Genomic DNA, 26170 nt, shown 5'->3' on the forward strand with positions numbered 1-26170 from the left:
AGGACAAACAAAACTGTAACAGTCAAGAGCCATCTCAACCCTTTGGGTTCAACAACTTCTGCATCCTTCCTCCCTTTTTAAACAACACCACGTCCAAGATCCTTATCAGCTGAATGATGTTCCCCAAAGGACATTCACAGGATACACTCTACATCCCTTTAACACACACATTCCATATGACCTGTGCTCTCCAAACCAAGAGTGACTCCTATGTCAGCATCCAGGACCCTGCAGGCACCTCGTTAAACAAACAGCGACCTTTTAATTAATGAATCCAAATTCCCGTGCAACGTGCACACATCCCAAAGCACCAAAAGGCCCTCAGTTCCTCTTGTTTGCACTTCAAGGTTTTGTTTCAGGGGGTTTTCTAACAAAAGCTATTTTATAGGGTTTTTTTTAAAAAAGTAAGTATTAAGCAATTCCAAAGCAGAGCAGCCAGCAGGCCAGTTTTTGGGGACTTAATAAAGAATGATCCACATGGGGGAAAAAAGAAAACACACACACTCACRGAGTAGGTCACTGGGCAATCCAGACACATTCTCAAAGGCAGACATTGTGGGAGATGAAGTTACTAGGCAGGAAAAACAGTTGCTAAGTCKGAATATTTGGTTATTCTCAGAACAGGGATTACAAGAGGAAGTGTTGACAATGTAAGAGTAGCTACCATGAAGTCCCCAGAGCTTTTTAGTTGTCCCTGCTGATCCCAGGGCGAGGGGAGGSGTGAGTGACAGGGCTCGCCTACAGTGACAGTGCCAGAAGCGATCTCGGTGACACTCAGAGCATGTCACACATTGTCATTTCAATACAGATCCTTCCAGGCTCTCCAGAAGGACCCACCTGCACACAGACCCTCCGAGTAACCCTGGCACACCTCAGTGTCACAGCTCACAGCGAATTGTGCCGCTCCTTTYGCCATTACCACATGGCTACTTCCAGAAAAAGGAATAAAACACCTTTCTGCCAGCACCACTATGTCCTAGRCCTTTTAAACAACTTGGAGCTCAATCCCTTTGATCCTCTCAAAGCAGGCTTTCTTAGCTTGTTTTCACCGAGGCTAAATGGACTTTCAGGACAAGACAGGAACACAGCCTACCAGCCTTCCCAAAAAGGCTGATGGATCTGTCTCCATTACAATGAAGTGCTTTTCATTCGGAGTCCCAAGCACGGAAATAAAATTGTTTGAAAATATTTTTTAATAGCTCAGATTTAACAGATATCAGAATGAAATCATGCCTTCCAAAATTAATACGCTTTGAASTATAGATGACTGAAAATGAAGACCAACTCTTCTCTGTGTATTTTATTTAATAAAGTCCTGCAGAATTCCTTTTATTATTACCGGGAGCTTTCTGGTGTACCAGAAATACGGAATTAMTAAGATGTCCTAAATTTTACATATCAGCAGCAGGTTATTTCACCTCACCCCAGCTTTAACAGCWTCTAGAAATGTCACAAAATGACTACCTGACCTCAACAACCCAACTCGGAGACRCATAGCCCTGGGACAGATTTCCTTCTCCCATGTTATTTGCCATCAGCAGTTGGAAGAGTTGAGCAGAGCTCTGTGACAATGAGAGGGAGCCAAGGGGATGCCCAGCAAGGCAAGAAAAGGCACAGAGGGTTTCAAACAGGAACGCTGCCTCTTTATTCACTGTTTTTAAATTTTGCAGAAACGGCCTTAAATGAGTAACGTAAGGAAAGATGATTTTTTTTTTTTTCCCTGAGACAGAACACATGGATCTGAGCTATCTTTGCTGGAGCCYACTGAGGACCATCAACAACAGGGTCAAACACATTCATTGTTCAACCTCCCTGTCTTACCAAAGCAATTCCTCCRTGAGATTGTTCACTTGTATCTTTCGTGGCATTTCACAGCTGCCTAGTGCACACATTTTGGGTGTTACATCAGTAAATAAGCAGTGACAGCTTCTTAGGCCATTACTGTACAACATCCTCATCCTCTGGAATATGCCAGTTGTTCTGCCTGCACAACACGGCACTTTTTGTTTTAAAATACGGAAAGCTGTAGCTGGAAAACCTCTGAAAAAGCACACGTTAAATACATCCCCCAAAGCAAYCACAGTACTAAGAATGATCATGAGGAAGTGATCAGTCCATAGCCCCTGTTCTGGAAAAAATAATGAGAAAAAAAATTAAAGAAAAAAACTTGCCTCCTCCCTTACATTTTGACAAATCTTTAAAATCTCAAGAAGTTTGGGGAAAAAAAATTTTAAAGACTCCTTCACACCTTGTGGCAGTCAGTAAAAAAAAAAAAAACCAACAAAACGCAGCTTTCAATTTATATACATTTCCTTCTCAATGGGAAAGATCAATAGTTTTAAGAAAAATACTACACCTTCTTTCTGCTCCATATGTTTYTCTTATTGGCTCATTTACACCGGGCTGTTCTCGTAGGAGCAGTTAGTACATCTTTTTGTCATTTTAGCCTTCCCCAGCCATTAGTGCTAACCACTGAGACGGWGCAGCTCTCCTCTGCCATCCTGCCTCAGCACTGCATCTCTTTCTCCGGCCCTTCTCCCTTTGACTAATGTTCACCAACRCTCATACATCATTCCCAAATTGGTCCAAATGAATTAAACACAGCTCTGCTTAACATTACGAGATTTAAATGGATTTTCTCTCTGCAGGTCTGCCCCATAATTGGGTTTATCCATCTTGTTGAAGCACAGTTTACACTTGCTAACATCACGCCAATTCAAGCTACATTTTCTGCTCCAGTGGCAGGAGTGAAGCAGATTTGTCATCGGATCATAACAGGTAATTCAAACAACAATTAGTTTGATGACGGCCCGTATGTCAATGTCTGGTCCCAGTCAGCTCTGCCCGCACCCGCTGCTCTCTGTGCGCTAAGATGAATTGTGCTCACAATTCTTCAATTTCAATCGACAAATACCTACCGGAAAAAAAAGCTGGAACTCGATTGACACCGAGCCTTCCCATCTCCCAGCGAGCACCCCGGGGGGAGAAGCCCTGGGCACAGCAGGATGGTGCAAGTTCCTCTGCCCTCCAGCTACACCACTGCTYCTGGAAATGCTGAAGCACTGGGGCTTCACCACACTCTGGAAACACCTCTCACCTGCTGACACAAACCTCGCCCAAAATCAGAGCTAGCAGCCTGTGAGACAGGTGTAAGCCACCCTGACTCCGCAGCAAACTCAGGCAGAGAGGCAAGTCTGGACAGATGCTAAAATGAGACTGTTTGCTGATGGGTGCCACAACCACAACCCACCACAACTGCCCCAGGGCAATTATAAAAAGCTGAGCATCACTGAAGAGGAAGCTCTGAGATTCGGCACAGAAAAGCTTTAGCTCCAGATTTCCATCTATTGGGAGAGAGAGGGGAGAATGCCCACGATTCCCAGTTTTTGGTGAAGTACTTCAACTCACATAATAACGTTCAAAATATTTGCAGGCAAAGTCAGGAGTTCTGTGTTTGAAAATACCATGCATTTCTTGGGAGGGCTGATTTTGCCAGTTRGACAAGACATCATCTGCCTCTCCAAATCTGGTCAAGAAAGATTTTGTTTCAGAATAAAAGAAACATTCTTTTCTTGGGGCCAAGTAAATATAATAATACATTCATGTTTTTCAGGTCCATTCATTAATATGGGGTTATCTATGACACAGCACTGATAATTTCAACCATGTACATCTCTATCTACAGTATTAACTACAAATGGGATCCATCCCCTGGCTACTTTTCCTCTTATTATTTCTGGTTTAAAGAAGGAGAAAGAAAAACCCTTTCTAAGTGATTTTCCACAATATCGTTTTGTCTGCAATTATATGCTAACACACAATACTAGTTGCTGTACATCATTCAAATGAAAAATCTAGCTAGCTGGCTGAAAACGTAAGAACACTCTTAATAATTAGAAAAATATCTCCACTGAAAGAAACCAACATTTAGATAGCAGTCTTGGTTTAAAAATTAAAAAGTGCTTAATGAGCAACAAAGACATCAGTGACTAAAGATTTTCAAAGCCAATACCAGCACACCATAAAAATCTCTTCAACCTAAACATTGTAAAAGAAGATGAATAAGTTCAGCTCAAAAAGTAGTTAAAGCAACGGTATATAAAATATTCTCCTTCTGGAAGTGGCAWGAGGAAATTCTGTATAGATAAAAARCAGATACAGTAAAACCTTACTGGAACCTGGAAAACATCATTCTGTGTCTCTACACTAAAATTTAAGTCAGATAGAAATCAAAGCCCTGAAAAAAATTACAGCATTTTGTGTCTCTGGTTCACATTTTCTGTTCTAATACCACCACTGCCTCCCCAAAAAATTACAAGCACTTCTTTCATTTTCAGCTTTTTTTTATTATTCTGATGCAAGGCTTTCAGACKGAGACAAATCAGACTCACCATGGCCTGATGCTCAGCTGAGGAAAATCATGAGAGGGCCACCAGGGTTTTTTTGTGGAAGGGTTTTTTTTTAATTTGGCTTGGGTTTTTTTTTTTTTAAGCAGAGTTACGACAGCTCGCAAAAATCTTTGGACAACATACATTTAGCAATTCTACATTTGTTTTTTACATCATGCTGGTATTTCAGGATAACTCTGAACACCRGGAACAGCTCCAAGTGTCTCGGGTCACTTCTGAAAGTACAGTTGGCATCAATCCCTCAGGTCATTCCCTTGGASGGCTTCCCAATATCTCAGGAGCACCCAGCTGAAAGCTCCAAAACCACACAGAGACATCAATTCCCACACAAAGCCCATCCTCTGGTGATTTGTGCCTCTCAAGCTCTGAAGGAAGAAACCCCAATGTCCCAAACACTCAACGGGTAGAAAGAGGTCACAACATCTTCACCACATTCCCAGCAATTGACCCTGACCCTGGGCAGGGAAGTGGTGGCAGCAGACAAGGCTGTGGCAAGAAATCAGGACCCAGTTTTGCAACCATCACTCCTGCCCCACTGCAGGCTGGGGGTATGGGGYAATGTCCCCAGACACTGGGTGTCCTCATCACCCTCATCCACAAGGCAAGGAAGCCACTTCTTGCATGGTGRAGGGGGCAGAAATCCTAACAGGGCATTTATTTTTGCCAAACTGGTATGGGAATAAGGCACAGGTGTGCACGTGAGAGAAGGGCAGGGGTCGAAGGGAGAAAAAGTCATAATGACTTCCAGGTTTCGGAATCGCCTGGCACTCCAGAGCCAGCAGATTCCAACTCTTCCAGCTATTCACAGCCAGGAAATACCCTCTCTCTCAGTCATCGCTCAAAATAATAAATATTTATTTATAAATTGCACGCAGCCTGTTCCCCTAGCATGGTGCTGAACAGAGCAGAAGTAAGGGCAATGCMACTCCTTAATTGTCAAAATATCTGSAAAAGCAAACAGGGACCACAAGTTCCACTCACACAAACTCAGGATAGTACCAGGAAGCATCACCAGCATCCAAGAAATTATGAAGACAACTGGAAAATTTCTCAGTTCGTTAGATCTATTCTCTCTTCCAAAACAGGGAGATCTTTCCCAGGTCATGATCCCTCAGAAAAGGAGACTTCCTACTCTATCACCATGCAGGCTCAACTCCAGCCATGAAGCAGAGGTGTCAGGCTCACATCCTGGCATAGAAGGGTGCTGAGAGTGCCTTGGATGCAGCACAGCCAAAGAGAGCAGGAGCTGAGTGAAGCACCTGATAAGTGGTTATTTTTTTTTTAATTTAATAAGTCTCAGCTATCACTAGCAGCCAGAGCAAAGCCTCGAAGCCAAGCAGAATAACACATCCTCGGGCTTTTGTRTCCCAGTTTGTCCTGACGGCTTCCGTTGCAAATCAGTTGTCGTGGCTGGAGACTGGACTTGAGACGCTGATTAAACAAAGCTCGCTCTCTCCTGTCTGACACTGCACTGCCTCATCCAGCACCTCATTAACGGGCTCATGGATATCCATCCACTGTGACTGCTACTCTGCTGGCTGGTGAAGGGCATGCACCACGCTGGCAAGAGGCCGGATCTGAAAAAAATCCGGCTTTTCCGAGCGGTCAGAACCCTGTCCCGGAGCGGCGCAGATCACTGTGCTGGAACCASTCTCCTGTGGCAGCTGGCATGGGCAGCCAGGCTGAGGTCAGGCTGCTTGGAAAAAGCAGAGCCCACTGGACCAGCCAAAGGGCCATCACAGCTTGTAAGGTTTCTTGGTTTGTCACAAAAATCCCAAAAAAAACAGCCTTGCAGGGCAGAGGGACTCGATTCGGAGACACGGAATGCACCCACATCCCTGTGCAAAGAGCCTTGGCCAAGAGCCAACCCAAGAGACCCAGCAGTCAAAATAGGTCTTGCTTCCAGGGGAATGCAGAACGTCAGAGAAAAAGGCTGGTATGCAATGGCCCTCTTTAAATAATCATTTAAAATATATTTATATCCATAGGAAAACTCTCATTGGCTTCATCAAGACCAGGATGTGACCGGAGCTTGTGGAGCCGCCCTGAGGGRAGGCAATTAGCCTCACTCAAGGGAAGCCAAAAAATTTAGCAAAGCGTCCATAATCACCCTGAAATGTTCTCTACTAGCAAAGCATAATGTGTTTATCATTAATTTCTCAATTAAGTGGTGCTTAAATTGACTAGGGAGTGGATTCCTATTGTATATTGATTAGCCAATAAAAATACATTCAAAAGCAAGTTGGATTACAGACAAGGGACACCCGTCCCTCTCCCTCTGCCAAGCAAGGTGTCCTCCTGGACAGGCTGCCCCACCTTTCTCACCTCTCCCTGCAGTTCAGCTCTTGTGCAGAACACTTGCACACAATGAATGAATTCCTAAGGCTACTTGTAAAATTACTAGGCGCAGCCTTGTTAAACATTCATTTGGAGCTAAGACAATACATTAAAAAGCACAAAGCAAGCGAGTGCCAAGTGCTCTGCTACCATCAAAGCTGAATAAACACAACAGTCCATCAACGGCTTATTCCCCCAGATCACCCCACTGCCATCCATCTGCACTCACCATCTCCCACAGATCAATAGCAAGGCTCATTGATTGTAATTGGAACAGGATCATCACACCCTTTTCCTTCCAGGTCAAAAGGCACAATGACTACAAGCCATTAAACACATTGTGGCATCACTCGATGACTGTATTTATGCCATGTACGTAGTTACGATTATTGCGTGGAATGATGTTCATTTATTTCAGCAGCAATCTGACAAACTCTATTTATGCTGCACCTTTGGCCTCCTCGCTTGAACTCTGCTCAGCAACATCTCTCAGCTGGGACTACTTCTAACACGCAAACCCTCCAAACTGCTTTCAAACTACCACTGTTTCTTGGATGTTGTTTTGTTTCAATCTACTACAAAAGGGCATTTTTTCACTCTCCCCTCTTCCACCCTCCTCCTCCCCTTGCTCTTCTTGCTGTTGGCCAAAGAAAACAGAGGATTTTAAGATTCATTTCTTGCGTGTGAGTCTGAAGCACTGTGAAGGCTGGCCCAAGAAACACCATTTCAGCACCCACCTGGGGAAGATGCCCCTCAAACCCCAGCAGAGCACACAAGAAAATTCATCATCACCTAAAGTCCCCCTCGGGAGCTCCCAAGGGGCCTGGCTCACCACCTTGGAATGTCACTTTATAAAAGTGGCTTTAATTGCAGACATTCATTCCCATACTGCAATCACAAGACAGTTTCCCGACCATTCCAGGCTTGCTGTGTTTTTTACGGACAGCCAGCAGCAGAAATATTAATGCAACTTCTATATWTCAGAGAAAGAAAAAAGGCATAGACACATACCTATATTTTAAATATATAAATATATACATATGCATGCACACACACACACATATAAACCCCTTTGCTGTTAACGAAAAGGCTGGTTTGTGTGAAGGTGTTATAAATGCCCTTCAGAGCTCATTTAGTCTGGGCTGCATAATCTCACCAGTGAATTTGCCACTTGTAAATATTCCAAATTTATGCCAATAAAGTCTTCTCAGGAACCAGACAGCCTATATATACACACATACATATAATCCACGCATGGAGCCATTAACATCCGTTCGTGGTTTGTTATTCTTGTGAAAGATCAGTAGGGGAAAAAAGGGAAAGTCCAAAGCATGTATCCTCAGAAAGAACACTGAGCACTCAGCAAGCTGGAAAAGTGGAAGCTCACACCCCATCCYGGAGATGGGGCAGATCCACACCATGTCTCATTTCAAAACCGAAAGCAGGGCAGAAGAACGTCAGGGAGAAGGGAGATAAATGTAGGAACTGATGTCGTGTCATGCTCTCATAAAAGGTCTGGATACACCTACAGAGCCTTCCTTATGACTGTCATATAAACATTACACCGGGACTGTGTACAGGAGATTAAACAGGAGGAGAGGGAAGCTCCACATGTGTCATTCTACCAAAGGTTATTTTAGGATCAGCTTAGAAGATGAGTAGTGGGTGGCAGCTGATTATATTACCAGAGGCATATCTAAATATCATGGGCCCATCAGGATCTCTCATAAAGGGTTGTGGCTGCTCTGGAACTTGAGCTTGAAGCTCAGCCTGCAGAGCAGTTCCCTTCCCCAGGGCTGTGACGATCCTCTGGGCACGAGCTTCCCTCAGAGCAGGACACACACACAGCACAAGCACTTTTGGCTTAAAGGCCACATTCATTGAAGGAATAATGTCAAGGTACATTGACTTGAGCAGCATTTTCCCAGCCAGAACCGCTCTGCTGCCCTAYAAACCCTGGTGAGCCACCATGAGCACACAGAATCCTTGGGCACAGGGCACAGACAGTCCCACAGGGCCAAGGCATCACCAAAATGCATTGTCCCACAAACCAGCACCCAGCTACAGCTGACTTGCTCCTTTGCACGACAAGCCCCAGCAGTCAGCTCCCTCCGGAGTTCCAGCTATCAGAGGATCACATTGTGATGGAAACTGCAGCTGAACGAGGCCTTTGGAGGAGCACAGCCCAGCTCACCACGAATTCAGAAAAATGTGTGTGTGATGGACTCACCTCTGCTCACATAAGAAATGTTTCTTCTCCCACATAAGCAACCTTGAGTCAGAAACCATCACTACCKAATCACAGAGTCATGTCCATGGCTTGAGATGGCCAAGCAATGCTGCCAGTCCTGTCTTTAAATGGCCTAATTTCAGGTGATTTAGAGGAAACCACACAGCTTATTCATAGAGTGATCACTGAGCACAGCACCTAATGGCAGTGCTTGTTCTCACACACAGGCAGGCCCTCCCCTACCCCCAAAAATCCTCCAGAATTACTGGAAAATAATCACATATTTGATTCTCATATGTTGCCAAGACCTCAAGTTTGCAGAAAAAAAAAATCTTAATATATACTTAAATACATATGTGTGTGTTTACATATATTAAATATGTATGTATATGTATCAGCACTAAAATATTACAAATACTGGTGTTTTATAGATTATCAATGCTGATGTTATATAGATACTAATAAACTATTTTAATATATAATAGATCTTAACAGTTTCCTAACAATCTCTTCCAGATTTCTGCACTAAACCCCTGATTCATAATTAGCTCTATTTAAATATTTTCAAGGCTTATAGCATAGTTTTGTACAACTAGTACAAAATCTGCAAACATTTAYTGAAGCTTTTAAAGAGAAGTTTATGTTAAGAATGAACCGTTAGCCTAAAAAGAAGCTAATTACATCTTCATAAATTTGTATCTGTTAAGCCATCCAAAACAGTACACAACAGTCAGCTTTATTTTAGTTCAGATCTAGTTCCTCTCCCATTTCCAACTGCTCCAAGATTTTGATACCTATGATGTGGTCACTTCATTAAAAACAAGTATTTCTACTGCAATTCCTGGATGAGCCCCTCTGTCAGGTTTTGCAAGCCCAGACGTATAAATTAAATCTGAAATCTGGGACCTGCTTTGGGTGAGCAGTGCTCCTTCAAGTTGTAAAAGCACTCAACACCAGATGTTAACTGCTCCTCTGGCTTTGTYATCCAATAGCACATCACTCCTTGGCTTTTTTCAGCACAGGAGGTCCATTCATCACAGGGCCACATTCCCCTGGTTTTTCCCCAAAAAAGTGTTGCAATCAGCTGCTGCTGGACCTCAGTCTTTGTTCCCATCAGAGGGAACAAAATGTCATCCAATGCCCACCTTGCCTGCTCAAGCATTCCCAGTAAAGGAACAGATCTTACCACAGTAGCAGAAAAAGGTATTTAGTTGTTCAGAAGGGGCCTCCTGCAAATCCAAGGTGACCCCACCTCACTGCTGTCCAACAAACTAAACACAACATGGGCTGCAGCCACTGTGGGTGACACGGAACAGGATGAACGATACAAATTTCCAAGGCAGGTACACAACGCTAACACAGTAACAAAGAAACGGGTGCAAATAGCAGAAACTAATCCCATCCACATCGGTAAACACTGAGGAAAAGCAAACCCAACTCCAGTTTAGTCTTCTTTTAGTTCAGTGTATACACATTCATGGAAAAAGAGATCATTAAGTTATTTTCTTAAACTAATATCCTCCTTCTACTTCGATAGTAAGTTTTTTAACTGTTTCAGTAAAATCCGCACAACTGCAAAGAATTTCCACAACCACTAACTTACATCACCTGCCAGAAATAAGATCACCTCAACAGTTTGCAATTCCGAGGTTAATCTACTTAAAGTTTTAGGACAAATCGCTACTCATTATCCTACTGCAACTACACTCTTTGGCAGGAGAAGGTCACACCACCCACCAAAGAGAAAAACACAAATCTCTACTGGTTCAAACCATGGCACCTCATTGGAGGACTATTTTTAGCCACCTTCCAGACAGCCTCAAATCAGTGAGAAATATTTCTTTCTCCAACTTCAAACTGGCCTTTAATAAAGAACTCTTGACTGTTTCCCCTGTATAAGCCAGGCTGCCTGACAGTGTTTGGAAGATAACTCTTCCTCCTCCAAGCAGAGGTACGACCACAACTCCTTTGGAGCATAACCATGACAGGGAGCTACCAATTTCTCAAACAGTCCCATACCAGAGCCTCATGTGGTGCTACTCAGCTGAGTTATTACTCATTGAAAAAGAACAGCAAGTAACTCCTGAATCATTTCACAGGCAATAGCCTTTTTCTCCCCTCCTACATGAACTGAAATGCCAAATACCAAACCTATTTGTAGCAGTCAGGATTAGTTCTAACAGGAGCATCACTGAGAGGATAAACTGATCTGAACATTTATCTGATCGCTAAACATCATTCCTACTTATTAGTTTATTGTACCCCAAATGCACAGAGTACTTAAGATAATAGAGAAAGCTTGATCTGTGCCTGGAGGAACTCCCATGAGCAGGAAAGAAACTGAAATAAGATGAAACTGTAAGAGAAACCAATCTCAGTTTACAACCACTTGTGACAGCAGGGACGTGGATCTTGGCTTTCATTCTGCAAGAACCTTTTTTAGCCTTTACTGGAACTACCCCAAAGAGAGATAACCCTGTTAGATACTCAGGAAGTTACAAAAAACCGTAAATTGCTGCATCAGCATAGCAGAATAGCCAAAGGAGACGTCCTACAGGCTCTTGCACCTCGTGCTCCTGACTATACTGGAGTTTTTGCCATCTCTGAAGGTCACTTGGGAGGCATGGSACAGCTTTGGAGACTACACACATCTTCACTTCAGAGGAAAAATCCTGGGAGTCAGACACCCCAATTCCCTTCTTTGTGCTCCTACCAGACACAGCAAACCCACGGGAACACACCTAATGTGACTTGCTGATTGTATCAGTCCCACTGCAATTGGGGTTGGTGATTGCTGGCACCACAAACCGACAGTGTCCCAGCACCTCAGCTCCATGCAAATATCCGGGGTGAGATGTGATCACTCTGAAGGCAATCAGCGTGCAGGATCGTCACCAGCCACCTCATGCAGCTATACCTTGAAAAGTGACTCCATGAAAGTGGTATGAGGGTGAGGTAGGGAGGAAAGAGGAGTGTAGTGTTTATTTCCTTTCAGCTTTCCATTTCATATGTGCTCAGTGCCGTGTCTGAACACGTTTAGAAATCTAGTCCCCTCCCCATTTACCCTTCCTCCAAATCCTTGTCCGACAAATTTTATCTGGGATCAGAAAATTAGGATGAATTCGTTTCTCTTTCTTATGCACACAGAGTAATAAAAAGACTTTGCAATCCAAATTCTGCRCTTGTGTACACCTGCATTAACCCCATTGTCCTCAAATTATTCTCTTAACAATGGCTGTGGGTTTGTACAGGTGTAGAACAAGCCCTGYAATTGGAATTTAACAAACAATTCCAACAGCAGAGGGAAAAAAAAAAAGAAAGGGAAAAAGAAAAGGGAGACTACAGCTCAATCCTTGTGGCATTAGCTAACATGTTCAAGGAGCAGGAAAAAGAAATAAAAAACAAATTTCAAAGGTATTTAGGCGTGTGCAGATGCTGGCAGGCAACTCAGGAGATTTCCAAATACTGCCCTTTTTCTACTTAGATCCACAAACCAGAGCAATAGCAGAAAGGCTAAATCAAGAAGTTCTCATTTGCACCATTTTTTCAATATTCTCTTTAGCCTCCTTCCTGCTTCACCAAGCATTTTGCTTCCAAAATAAACTTCATAAGCTTCCTCATGGGAACACAATTTAGGCCACGATCCTACAAGCCCAAAAGCACAGACCCAGCTGGGCTGAAGACAATTCCTCAGAAGGCTGGTATGGAGACAAGCCCAGATCATGTGCAGGACTGGGGTTTTGCACCRCCAAACCATTTCTCCACTAGGAAACAGCACCAGCGGGAGGCAGAGGAGCAAAATGGGGCCAGGCAGAAAAGCAGAACTGARGAAATGCYACAYAATGAGAAGAGGACATMGGCTGCTCCRTGTTCCCACCTCAACCAAACTCAAMAGCTGCKCTTCCAGGCTGAGCTGGATTTTACACACCTCTAAAATCAAATTAAAGCTTTCTGGTGCTGCCATGAGCTCTGGCTTGCGACCACCACTTCAAATTAGCATCCCCCAGCCCTCCTTCTCCTTGCACCAAGCCACAGCACGATATGGACAGTAGATGTGGTTAGGCTTTGTTGTGATGGATAACTTGGTCATAACAGTCTGATGGGAAATGTTATCCAGCAGAAAAATGAATTGAGATTGGTGATTTTATAGGGCCAGCAAATACTCCTCAGTGATGCAAAATTATTACAGAGCATTCCTCACTGAAGAGATGTCTGTTACTGACAAAYTCCCAAACCAAGAAATTAATTACCAGCTGAGGAAATAATGGACAAGGGATAAGACTGAGAAAGCCACGTTYAAGAGAGGTCCATCATTTGCAACAAGTACATTTTCACCAACAATTAGTCCTGGTACAATTAGTACCACACTGGTACCCTTTCAGGATGGCAGACATCACAATTGGTCTGCAAACCATCAATGGCTGAGACAAAATAGCATCATGTAAAAATGGAGACATTGTTCAACCTGACCGTGGCATTGTCCAACACACAAACCCCACTCTATGCTCCAACAGCTMCAACACTGCATCAGCAATTCAGCCTCACTTCCAGGAAAATCGACGTCTCCTGACTCCTCTTTGCAACTCCAAGACAACTTCTCCATGATCAGAAAATACACCATGCTCACAACTGAGCTAGGGGAGCACATGCTGCTGAACATTAACAGGCATTTCTGCAAAGCAAACTCCAAGAAAACGGGGTTTTTTGGTTTTTTTCCCCATAGCTTTTTCATCTTAGGGCACAACCATGTGAAAAAAAAAAAAAAAAAAGTCTTCTATTTGCTAAAACATAAGGTGATCTAGCCAAATTCTTCATCATCATCATAATTGAGGGGGATGAGGGGAAAAAAAAATCTAACAATACAATAACTGAGCTACAGTTTTCACAGCCATRACTATTTGCTTTAACAATGTATCCACAATCAGCAGCAAGACTTTCCTTTACCCTCTGGTCCATCCMTATCTTAGGAATTCAGTGCAGCTGSTGGCTGATCCCAKATCTTCAGAAGAAAAGCAGAGGAGACCTACAACAGCCAGCGGGTCCCAGCACAGCACCTGCCCAGCCATGCCCCAGGTGTTCAGAGAAACACAGGACAAGGTGAAAAAATCAGCCCAAAAGGCTCCTCTCCCTCTGCATTCAGATGCAGGGGTGAATGAGGGACACAAACACAACCCTGACTAAAAGATTAAGTAAATTAGCCAAGGTCGCCAGCTTCAAGCCTTAATGAAGCGGAGATCCTACATCATTTTGGGGAGAATAAAAGGCAATCACAAACCCTAAACAGCTATTTAAATGGAACCAAAATTACCAACATCACACCCAGGATGATTACTTAAGAAACTCAAGGAGCTGGGTATTTTCTTTTCTTTGGAAGTAAAGGCRTACAGGAAATTCAGCAGTCACATTTTCTTCCTCGGGCAAGAACACCCACACTGCTCACTCACTCATTCACTCCCATTTTTCTCTGTGCAGTGTCTGACCAAAAGGAGCCCAGACCGAGTCCTTCAGACACTCCTGCATCGTGCACAARAACAATCCTGATTTTTACAGTTTTATTTGGCTTGTTCACAAGACTCAGTCTCCTGTAATCCATGGGCCTGATCCTTCTCCTAATAAGAGCAATGGCAAAACTCCAGCTGATTCAGTTGCTCTGGACAGACCTTGCAGCAGGCAAGAGGATAAAGTAAGGGCCCAAGCCTTATCCATTCACTTATCTTGCTACCACAAGTAATCCTTTTTAAAATAATGGGACTGCTCCTTAGAGTYAAACATGCAGGACTGAGTAAGAGCAGAAACTGACTGAGAAGTATTTGGGGTTCCCTCCCCCATCAGACACAAACGCATTTCCCAAAGCATCCTCTTATTCTGGTAAATCAAATGACAGCATGAAAAAAAAAATCTAAAAAAAAAATTAAAAATGAAAGCAAAATGCCTAAAAATGCCATTGGAGGCAGGAAGAGGAAACCTAAGTCCTTCTTCTTTTAAAACAAGGACAATCAAATGATGAGTAGCTGAAAATGTGGCCACACACACACACACTCCTTCATATACACATACATACACAGAGGCAGTTCATCAGAAGTGAATCGCAGAGAGAAAGATGAATTTGAACCCTTTATCCCCTGTCCTTTATAAAGGCTGCCACTCAGTAAACGGAGATTGCTCTAATTACTGTGACAATTCTGCACCCCGTTCAAACAACTTTTGTGTTCTGGACAGGTTTCTCCGCGAGTTTGAAATTCTTGGCCTGAGAACCACTCTTGTCTAAAAGAGGTTTCTCGTTGCAAACGCAGAATGCAACACTAACAAGTTGTCCCTCTTTTCAGCTCCTTTCATTCTCCTCTTTTCCAATTGCCTGATTCAGGGCTTAATGGAAACTTGTCAAGGCTTTTCTTCCCACAAACCCTGTAGAGCCCCAAGGCAATCTGTGCACAGAGCAACCACAGGAATCTCATATTGTCAATTAAAAYTGAATAGACACCTGATAACCAAGTATGCGTTCAAGAATAATATGCATCACATGCACAAACACAGATGTACCTATGTAGCCAGGCCAATGCCCACATCTGGGCACAGCAGCAGCAAAGCAACTCRCCACTCCCCACTTACAGCCACCCAGTGACACCCAGGCTCTGGTTTCCACTTTTTCATTCCGTATTTATTAAATTTAATTTCACATTTATGAAATTAAAAACAAAGCACTTTCAAGCACTGTAGTCGAGCAACAGAATACAACGGAAAATAAACTAACTTCATATACCAAGCACTTGGCCTTTAATAACCCTGGAGATTGTAAAGATATTTAGCTGCTATCCAGATAAAATAAGCTCTGTGGATATTCTTCRCACAGCAGTTTTGTGACCAATGCAGTAGTTGTGACTAGCTCCTGTAAGTACCTTTTTTTTTTTTAATTGACACAGACATGATTTAAGCTACATTTTATGGTGTAGTTTAAGAACTAAGAAAAATCCCATAGGAGRATGTAACAGGGATTGAAGTAAACTGAGGCATTTGGTTAACAATAATAAAAATTTCAAAGAACTGACTTCCAGACAGACAACTCTAATCTGTAACTCCTCTGAAAGGGAGAAAACCTTCTTGTAAATGTCCCATAGAAAACAAAGATAGAAACACTGACTGCCATCTTATTCTTCTGACGTGTTCATTCAAGGTCATACTTTCTCCTGAATTCTTTAATATTGGCAAATATTTATAACAGAGCAGTTTCAATAGGAGTCTGTTCAGCCTGGGTGTAGATCAATGCAGCATCTCTGTGCCGACTTCCAGACCTTGCCTATGTCAGAGTAGTGGTCCTGGTTTTATAAATCTCTTAAATCTAATTAAACCAATGCAAACCTCTTACTGTGTATGCTCCCAAACCAGTTCACTCATTTAACCAAGTTAATATTATTCAGGCTAGGGTTTAAAGCAGTTCCAAGAGAACCTTTATTAAATATTAGTATCAGTTAAAAACAGAAATCAATGCAGTGGCTTTTCTCCAGAACAGAAAAGCCTATGGTCTCAGATTTTTCCAGATCATTATTTAAGGAGTCACAGACTCCAGTGGGAGTTYGGATGTGCTCTGAGAGGTATGCCTCCACCTTTTCTCGCTCTATTTTTCCCTTCCTTAAAATAGGACAATTTGTTTCTATTGTATCAACATCCAAGAATCTCTCATATTCCCCAGAAAGTCCCTCTGCAGTATTTTCAGTTTGGCAATTTCTATTACTTCCCACATCCTCCTTTTGGACTTTTTTTTTTTCCTGGTGTCTCAGCTGCATCACCACCACTACTGAATTAAGCAGAAGAGAATGATTTTGTTGCATACAGCATCTTTCACACCACAGATAGTTTGGAAAGACCTACAAAGCTGTGGGACAGACACAAGTCGAGCACATTTATATATTCCTACTTGGTAGCCATAGGCATGCAATCRCACTTCCCATGGAGCCTGGGGCACTAAAACCTGTTCTGCCGATGGGGGAGRACAGTTAGGCAGGACTAACTGTGTCAGCAGGACTAACAAAATGGTTCACACCAGAGAGAGTCCCTCCTGAATTCAACCTCACTCCCYAGCTGAATACCTGCAGGAGTTTGGCACCAAAAACATCTGACCCCAAAAAGAAACTGCTCTCCCATCTTCTCCCTCCTTGCACTTCCTTCACCAAGCAGCAGCAAAGCCATTTCAAACAACRTAAATTCATTCTCCACTCAAAGCCTACTTGGCTCCTATAATTTCTATCATTTTCCTGTCATCATTTCTTCTTTGCTGAAGCCAGCAGCATATGAGTCAGAGAACAATCATTAACTTTTACAACTTCCATACAAATCCACCTACTCATATTAGAAAAGCAGAATTGACGTGAAACACAGCCCCRGACCAAACCCAGATCCTGCCAGGATGCTCCAGACTTCTGTGGGAAAGTCAGATACTGTAGAAGGCAAGAGCTCCTTCAAGAATGCTCCTGCTCCATTGGAATGTAACTTTACTTCCCCCCACCCCAAGAGCAAAGGGCTGTGAAGAAGCAGCAACACATCTATATCATATTTAGTTGAGTTTGGCTTCCTCAATACCTTTATGCACTTTTGAAGAACTTGGCCATTGGTTCAAGACACACAGGGCCTGATGCAAAGCCCATCGTTATTAATAGAAGCCTTTTTTCCACTGACTTCAATGGATCTTGGACCAAGCCCAAGGAAGACAAGATTACACAGCAGTAAGAGTGACACACATTCTCCGCATTGGAAAAAAAAAAAAAAAAAAAAAAAAAAAAGAAACAATATGAAGCATTTACGATGTCAATCTGTATAGCACAGTTTTGTTTGTGTTTTGCTTTTTTAAAATAGGCTCTAGGCTGTTGGATTAGTGCACCCAAAAAGTCTCTCTGAAGCTGGAAGGAATCACAGGCAGATACAAAATGCTACGGTGGGATATGTAACAATCCCTGTACCTCCCTCAGCTAGGATACAGAGGCATCCTCTACCACAACATTTCTTGTRAGCTGCTGCAGCCACACTTTAAAGTGTCCCATCACTATAAACTCCTCCTGTAACAGCTACAGTATTACCCACGATGAATTAAACTATATTAATATGGCTATCACACGCATTTCCATATGAAACCCATTGTTCTGGAGCATTAATAAAAACCTCACTAAGTGAAGTAACATRGTACCCCTACACTTAGTTTAAAGATAGTTGAAATAAATACATTTAGAACAAAATTGCTAATATCTTTAGTTTATCATATTTGGCACAGCAAGCAGAAACTCAGTTATCTTCTCAGTACGTATTTATAGCATCACCCGTTCCCATTCATTCCGCATTTTCTTAGAGAATCTGCTGTACCCTACATCTGCAATTCATTGACTTTACAATTTACCACATGTTGAGATGGAGAGGTCTCAGCTCCATTTGAATCACTGCACAAATATGCAAGTGATTTATCGTTTTAAAACTAAAGACTGCAGAAGAACGACTCCACTTTTCCTGAACATTACTCCTTCTGGCAGACCATGAACAATTACAGCGCGTACTAATTAAGCTCTGTAAATGTGCTGTGCCCTGCTAATGCCTACCAGGCCTCAAATTTAGTTGCATGAAGCCAAACTTCAGCCAGCGACTTAACTCATTCAGCACTGCCCAGTTGCCTGAGCGTGACCCCACAAAGAATAAGGGTCGAGGGTTTAGCCAACCTAAAACAAAGGCGTGAGACTGAACAGATTTTGCCGGAAAGAATCGCGGAGGGAAGGGGGGGGGAGATGCTGGAGGGGGTGGGAAGCATCTTGGGAATGAGAGGAACATCCTTGTTGATAACCTGTTAAAAAGGTACAATATTGCACCAGCTTTGCAGCGCAGTGCCAGGGGATTCCAATCTGTCCCTGGGGGCTAATAAGTCACAGTGCTCCATTGATTAGGGAAATGCATAAAACCTTCAACAAAACTGTACAGCTATTTGTGGAAGAGCTGAATTGACAGCCCCCTCTTCTTTTTTTTTTTTTTTTAAGTCAGGCTTTTACATGGCTCTAGAAGAAAAACATATGGCCAAAGGAGTGCAGCTTTCCACCACACACATAACCCTGCCTTTTTCTTAAATTAGTCTCCAAGCACAACGGTAACCTACGGGGAACCTGAAATCAACCRCTGGAGAAATTAAAGCTAAAAGTAATACCTAGGCATATTTGAGTAATCGCATTATCTTGTTAAAGCACACACACCCCCAGCACAGACAAGACAGCAGCACTTCAGATCCGACTGTCCACTCTGGCAGAGCGTGTGTAATGGGGAGTGAGCCGAGAACAACGGGCTTTGCTGAGCCAAGCACTGTTCCTGCTCGGGCCCCAGACTTTCCTGACACTTAAGAGTCAATCCCCAGATCCCAAGCTTCCCCTCCAACCATCCGTTCAAACGCTGTCGTTTCCCCCCGCCCCCCCCCCAAGTTTCTACAATTTCTCCTCCCGCTCCAGCATCCCTCCTTTGTCCTCCAATTACTCTCCGGTGGCCCCCGCTCTGCAGTGAGTGCCTCCCCCGGTTACCCCTCCCCAAACACCCCCTGCCCACATCCCCCCTACGCGTCCATCCCACATTGTCCCTTCCAGCAGGACGCAGGGCTTCTCCCCTAAAAACTGCCTCCAACCTCAACATCTTCATTCATTCAGAGCGTGTTTTCCCTTAGCGTTTGCTGCTTTTAAAGAAGCCCTGTTTTATACACACAAACCGTAATAYACATATTTCCAAGCATCCTCCTTTTGCATAAAACCTGAGTAGTTTTTCCTATCTTTCGTCCCCCCAGCTCAGCAGTACGTGAGAAAATTAAAGGACATTTCCAGGTGTCATCTGTCTTTAAATGTTTGCTTGTSCCTGTATCTAGGAAATACAGCACAATGCTGCTGAGACCTCTGTAAAGGACATGAGCTGTGCTAAACTTCTTCCCTCCTTCAGCCTGGCTGCGTCACCCACTGCCCAGCCTCTACAGCACCACAAGCATTAATTATAAACTTCAGAGCCTAACGTGGAAAGAAAAAAAAAAAAAGGCACAAACATAAACCAGCAGTTGGGAGGAGCAGCAGAAATATTCTTTGCTTTTAGGTGGGGAGAGAAAGGATTTCCATATCTCCCCAACACACCCCCAGCAGCACACTTCATCTCTCATTGCTTATAATTAGTGAAAGAAATTTGACCCACTGCCAGTGTCTGTGGACCTTGGATATTATAAGGCCAGCRTGGCGTCAAATATCTTAACATTCATAAGTGTTATAGGCTGTAAATAAACCCCGTGGATTTATGACCCTGCGGTGCTTGCCAGCAAACGACTGTGGCACATTTCTTTCAGCAGACCTGTCGAGGTGCAAGTTTGCCTTTGGTTGTAAAATTAACCATTTCCTTCACAAATGTGCCCAATTAAAAGTCAAAGTTTTAAGGCTTACTTACATATTTGCCAGGACATGGGACTGAGGAGACGCCCAGGCAACACAGCTTTAAACTTCCCCCCACCTAAACCTCACAACTCCCTCCAAAGCAAAACTTCTCACAACAGCTCCAATGTGCAAGGAAAGGGTCTGATTTCACCAAAAAGCCCTGAAAAAAACCCAAACTGACAACCTGACCGCTGTTATATTTCTATGTGCCTATGGCCAGCCCTCATTTTTGGCTGTTCTGAGGCTGGGGGAGCAGGCATCTCCCCCCGGGGCTGTGCCTGGAGAAGGATCTCCTCCCTTCCCCCAGGATAATGTCATCTGCTTCCTGTGTAGGAGAGCATTTGCTAAATCCAGGTTGTCTCATGCTTAACTGCCAATAATCCAACTTCCACATAACTCCCAGACAGCTGGGAAAAGGTCCTTAGAGTTTTTAGTCATGGTACAGAAACACACGTCCACACAAAAAATCTGCAGCTGTCCTTTTTCTCTACACCACATTTTTTATCTGATTTTGGGGCCCACTCATGAAGGTCTTGACAAATTTAAAACATTTTTACCTACATTCTGGTTTACAAGCGCCAGTGAAAGCTGCAACACACTCCTTCCCCCCCCTCCATCTTCAGCTGACAAATCAGCACATACTTGCTTGAACAAAAAACGAAGGGGAAGAAGGGAAAAAATAAACCACACCACCCCACTCAACATCCTCAGTCCTTGTATGAATGCATTCAAAAAACCTGGAAAAGCATCTACTGTATTTTTTTCCTCTACAGATCAGCCACTGGTGCACCTATTAAAATTGTTCGATTTCCAAAGCAAATATTATTTTTAATGAAGTGCAGTACTGCAATTATCCTGTACATTCAAGTAACAGTACTGCATTATATTGTTTTGCAAGGTCCCAGAAACATGAAACTTTTCTCTAACTAATTTTCATAGCCCCCTGAAGAGAAACTGATGGAGTAAGCAATGCAGCATTCGCTCCAGAATAAAATCTTATCAAGGGRGAGAAAAAAAGAAAAAGACGAAAGAAAGAGAAGGAAAAAAAAAAGAAAAAAGCATAGAATTAAAAATAAATCAGCTTCTTGATGGAAAGTAAGTTAACAAACACAGTCTGTTTGCCACTGTATACAGTTATGCTAATGCTATAGCAGAGTGATTCAGCAATCTACCTAATTAAGCACGAGGAAAGTTTCTTTATGGAGGCTCCATTTGATTTACACCACAGGATCATCAGTTCTTATTAAACAGTTTGTTTTTACACAAGTCCAGAAACTTTATTAAAAGCATGTCCAKTCATTTTTTTTTTAAACAAAGCAAATAATTCACTCTCCACTGAATAGCTCTGTATCATAAAGTACCAAAGTGCTGACATATTAACTTGTATCTACATTATTAAACAAGTTGGTGGACGTTAATACTATAATCCATACTGCAGACATTAAACCTCAACCATAAAGATTAGAAAGAATTAATATTGTCACATCGAGACTGAAACCTTAACACTCCAGCCATAAATATTTCTGAAGGAGATGAAAAACAATTAGCATAAATACCAAAGAAGGGCAAGAACACCTGTTCTTTTTCAGGGCGATAAGCATTTTATTGTTCTCTATTTAAAATGTAATGACCTGTGTAATTACAGTAATATTACATTGTATTGCAAGGGCTTGGAATGTCACACTTTGAAAAGTGTTGTCAAAACAATTGGAGGGAGGGAAAAAAAAAAAAAAAGGACCACCATTAACCCTTCACACCCCAGGGTCTACAGCTTTTGTATTAGGAAGGATTACGTATTTTGATTCAGGATATAAAGGAAAACATCAAGTTTTTAAGGCAATTAAAGAAATAYGTTTCTTCCTAAACATAAAAATCGAGGTGATGAGGCTGCTCTCCACCACGGCTATTTCCAACTCCCAAACTTCAGGGCCAAACACARGCTTACCCCCTCAGCCTCACTCAGCCAGCAACAATTTAAGGGAAAGGAAGATGCAACAGCACTAGTAAAAATAAAAACATCTGCCAGCAGGGTTTTCTCAAATCACAACACATCTATCTGCTTACCAAAAGCATTAACCAAGCTCCAAATTTAAACTAAAAATCAAGTACACCACTGCTATGTTTTCCACCTCTGAAAGGAAAACGGTCTCCTTTATCATCCCTAACATGCAGCTASCCCTCTGCAAGTGCAGGGATGAAACTGGTGCTCTCAGATGCATCACTTCATTACTATTTGACTAGATTTCTAGTTAATAACACCTATTCTCATAAACAAGCCACAGTATTCTACCTATTCAAGCAAGATTAGCATGCAAAAAATCTTCGATTTTTAAAAACAAAATTATTCCTATCAATCTTGATAAAGAGTTTACAGTATTTTAAGCATTATCCTTGAGAAAAGATTATTCCCCATAAGCAGCTTTTATGATACTTCATAATTCTTTACATTCCTGGAGCAGTAAAGGAGAAAATGCTGCCCACAAGTTTGCTCTTGAACAGACAATTACAGGTACATTTAAAAAAAAAACAACACACTAAAATCCCACTACACCCCCAAATAAAGCAACAAAAAAAATCCAGGGGAAAAAAAACCACAACAAAAAAACCACACCCACAGACTTTTAAGATTGTACAACAGCAAAAAGAAAAGAAAAACAATTTTGCTACATATCTGCATCACCTCTTTACCTTGCATGCTCTGACACTCAACAAATATGGCTCCAGGAAAAACTACATAAATAAAAATAAAATTCGTAATTATGCAGAACCATCTATACCTTTCCAACGCGTATTTAAAAATAAAATAAAATCAAACAGGAGAGAGAAAGATCTAGTTCATCTGGAATTGAAAGCTGGTGCAGCAGAGAACTAGAATCCACCTAAAAATAGTGTGTGACAGACAACAGCTATCCCGCTGAATCTCTATAATATTCTGCTCTCAGGCCTAAATAAACAACTTTAATTTTTCCTGGCTATAATTAAGTGGCAGGCAAACAAACAAGCATACGGAATGTGAAAGAATAAGGTTAAGAAGATAGGAGAAGGTTGCTGGAGCCTGGATGTGGAAATAAGAAAATTGCCTATTGAGTGTGGAAATATCCTTTCAGAATTCATCTGATAACACAAGCAGGCCACCTGCTATACCAACAATAAACCAACCTGTAAGCTTTTGTACAGCACCTTTAATTCACACAAACCCAACATTCCTATGGAGGCCTTTTTTTAACTGTGGGGGAGCAAGGGGAGGAATGCTCCAGGAGAGCTAACTGCTGAAGGATCCTATCCCCACATGATACGGGAAAAGGGATCTGCAATAAAGGTAATGAGGAAAAAAGAGCTGTAGCTGTTGTAAGAAAAACGCTTAAAGAAAAAGGCAGCAGAGGTGTGCTTCCTATTAGTCTGCACTTGGAACAGTGGAATGCATTGAAGGTAAAAATGAGGAGAAAAAAAAAAAAAAAAGGAATACAAAGCTTCACAATTCCTAACAAAGTGATTCGGAACAAAGATTGTTTTGCCATCTGGATTCTGGCACTTATGGAATTTGGAATTTATCACCATCATCCATATACATGCGGGTGACCATATTCAAAAGAAAAAATATAATGCATTCAGCCCCTGAATTCCCCTCCCCATCATTACAATTGCAAACTGCAGTCACCCCTCTGCTACTGTCCCAGAAATCACCTCCTCGCAAAAAGAGCCTCACAAGCTTCCAAAATAAAACCCTGCCACAGTCCTAAATATATGCAAAGTCAGAAAACCTTCCTCACAACCTCCCTGTCACTCYGCGTTTACTAATCTGTGTCTACTGACGTTTTACTAAGTGAAAACAAGACTGACCCGGTGTTTAATATTTTAATGCTTTAAAACACTTGTAGATCTGATATACTGAAGTTGTCCAAGCCCTCAGTCATTAGTAAGGCTTCAACATCTACCCAACAGTAGATCTATTATTGTAAATCGCTATCTCGTGTTACCACAAGGAAAAAAAAAAGTGTATAAACACACATGGTGATGGTGGGAACGCTTCAGATTCAGAAACACCCAGAAGAAACAAAACAGCAACGCTAAAGCCATCGGTAGGAATTAGTGGCGTTTGGAAGTCCCAGTGGATTTAACCGTTCAAAATGAAAAAATTTTTAAACACTTTTAAAAATGAAAGAAAAGGTGACACTTGAGAAATCTGATGTCAGAGCAGAGCACTACRAGCGGGAAAACAGCTGGGACTACAAATCCACTAGCAGACCCCAAAGTTTCCTGGGGTCTGGGCTAAACCTCGCTCTAGCTGCAGGCACACGCAGACCTGCACCTCCAGCCAGCAAACCCCGAGTTAGGGGTGAAAAAAAAAAATAACAAGAGAAAAAAAAAAACCACCAACAAAAAACCGGACGCTTTCAGCAAATTGTTTTCCTGCCAGCAGACTTCCAAGAGGAATTTTGCTCGACTTGTCTGATTATTTTTTGCGCTGCTGTTGTTGTTGCCAGAGCCAAGGCAGGCGAGTTGTTTCCGGACTCAGCCCTGTGCCCCGAGCGCGGCTCTCCCCCCGCTCCGCTCCGCACCGGGACGGAGCCGCTCCCCGGGCACGGCCCCGGCCCCGCCGGGCAGGGCAGCGGCGCTCGGCCCCCGCACGCCGCGGGGCGCGGATCGGGGCGGCCGGAGCGGGCTGAGCCCGGCCACAACTCGCGGCACACACGGCCCACAGGGGCACAATGAAATCGCCGCTCCCGCAGGCCGGGGCGGGCGAGGGCAGGAGAGGGTTAAGGGGGAGGAAAGGGGAGGGGGAGCCGGCCCAGCCGCCACGGAGGAGGGCAGGAGGCGACGGATCACCATGGAAAACGAGGAGTTTGGAGGAGCGGATCGCAGGCTCGGCCGGGAGAAAATAACCCCCCTCCCCAAGGAAGGGAGAGAAGGGAAAAAGGGGAGGGGAGTAAAAACCCCCAAATCCAAACTTCTCGGGTTTTTTTAAAAAATTTAATTCCAGTTTTGTTTTGAGGCTGCAATAGGTGTTGTTYGGAATTTGTTTGCTTTTTTTTCTCTCCCACCCTCCCCCCGCGCACAGGAGGTTACGAGGGCTCTAAAAAAAAACTGCCCACAAAACTGAAAGTAAAAAATAATAACAACAAAGAAGAAACAGACAAAAAAATAAAAAGGGACAAAAAAAAAAAAAAGTAATATGGCGAAGTGTAAACAAACCCCTTCCCGGCGCGGCCCGCGGAGTTTGGAAAGTTTGCGGCGCGGGGGAGGGGGCGGCGGCAGGGCCGGGGCGAGCGGGCACCGGGAGCGGAGCGGCGGCGGGAGCCGGGGAACGAGCAGGGGGGGACAGGACACACAGGGGGAGAAAAAAAAAATGCACTTACCGTTCTCGCCGTCGGAGAGAGCGATCCATTGGGCAGATACGGGCTGCTGAGGTCGGGGATCATTATAAAGGGATAACCCGGGTATGGTGGGCCCTTAAACAACCCTCCATCTTGCCTCTTCGCAGCTAACATGGCGGGGAGACACGAGCGGGAGCGGGGAAGGAAGGGGGCAACAGGGGGAAGAGAAGGGAGGACAGGGGGGGAAGGAAAAGTTTTTTTAGCAAGTGTCCCCAAAAGAGGAGCCGGGCGCCCGGCGGAGGGGCGGCGGTGCGGGGCGGGCGGCGGTGCCGGCCGGGCCCGCGTACTCACCTTCCTCTAAACTTTCCCGGGATTTATCTCTGAAAGTTTCGGACCGAGGCGGGGGCCGCCGCTCCGCCTGGGAGCGAGCCGGGGGTCGGCGTGGGGCAGTTGGGGAAGGGG

At 43.4% G+C, this 26170-nt stretch overlaps 1 protein-coding gene across 13 annotated transcripts in view; it reads right to left on the reverse strand.

Moving 5' to 3' along the window:
* TCF7L2 (transcription factor 7 like 2) overlaps positions 1 to 26170 on the reverse strand; it is a 167770-nt gene that overhangs the window by 140385 nt on the left and 1215 nt on the right. For all 13 annotated transcript variants that reach the window (XM_057380170.1, XM_057380169.1, XM_057380173.1 and 10 more), the window contains 2 exons: positions 26060 to 26126; positions 25751 to 25875 (listed from right to left, as the gene is read on the reverse strand). In XM_057380170.1, the coding sequence (XP_057236153.1) occupies positions 25751 to 25875; positions 26060 to 26126 (192 nt within the window). The remainder of the gene's footprint in view (positions 1 to 25750; positions 25876 to 26059; positions 26127 to 26170) is intronic.

The sequence above is a fragment of the Malurus melanocephalus genome, unplaced genomic scaffold, assembly GCF_030028575.1.
Source record: "Malurus melanocephalus ecotype Western Australia unplaced genomic scaffold, MMel_1.1 scaffold_439, whole genome shotgun sequence".
Taxonomy (NCBI): domain Eukaryota; kingdom Metazoa; phylum Chordata; class Aves; order Passeriformes; family Maluridae; genus Malurus; species Malurus melanocephalus.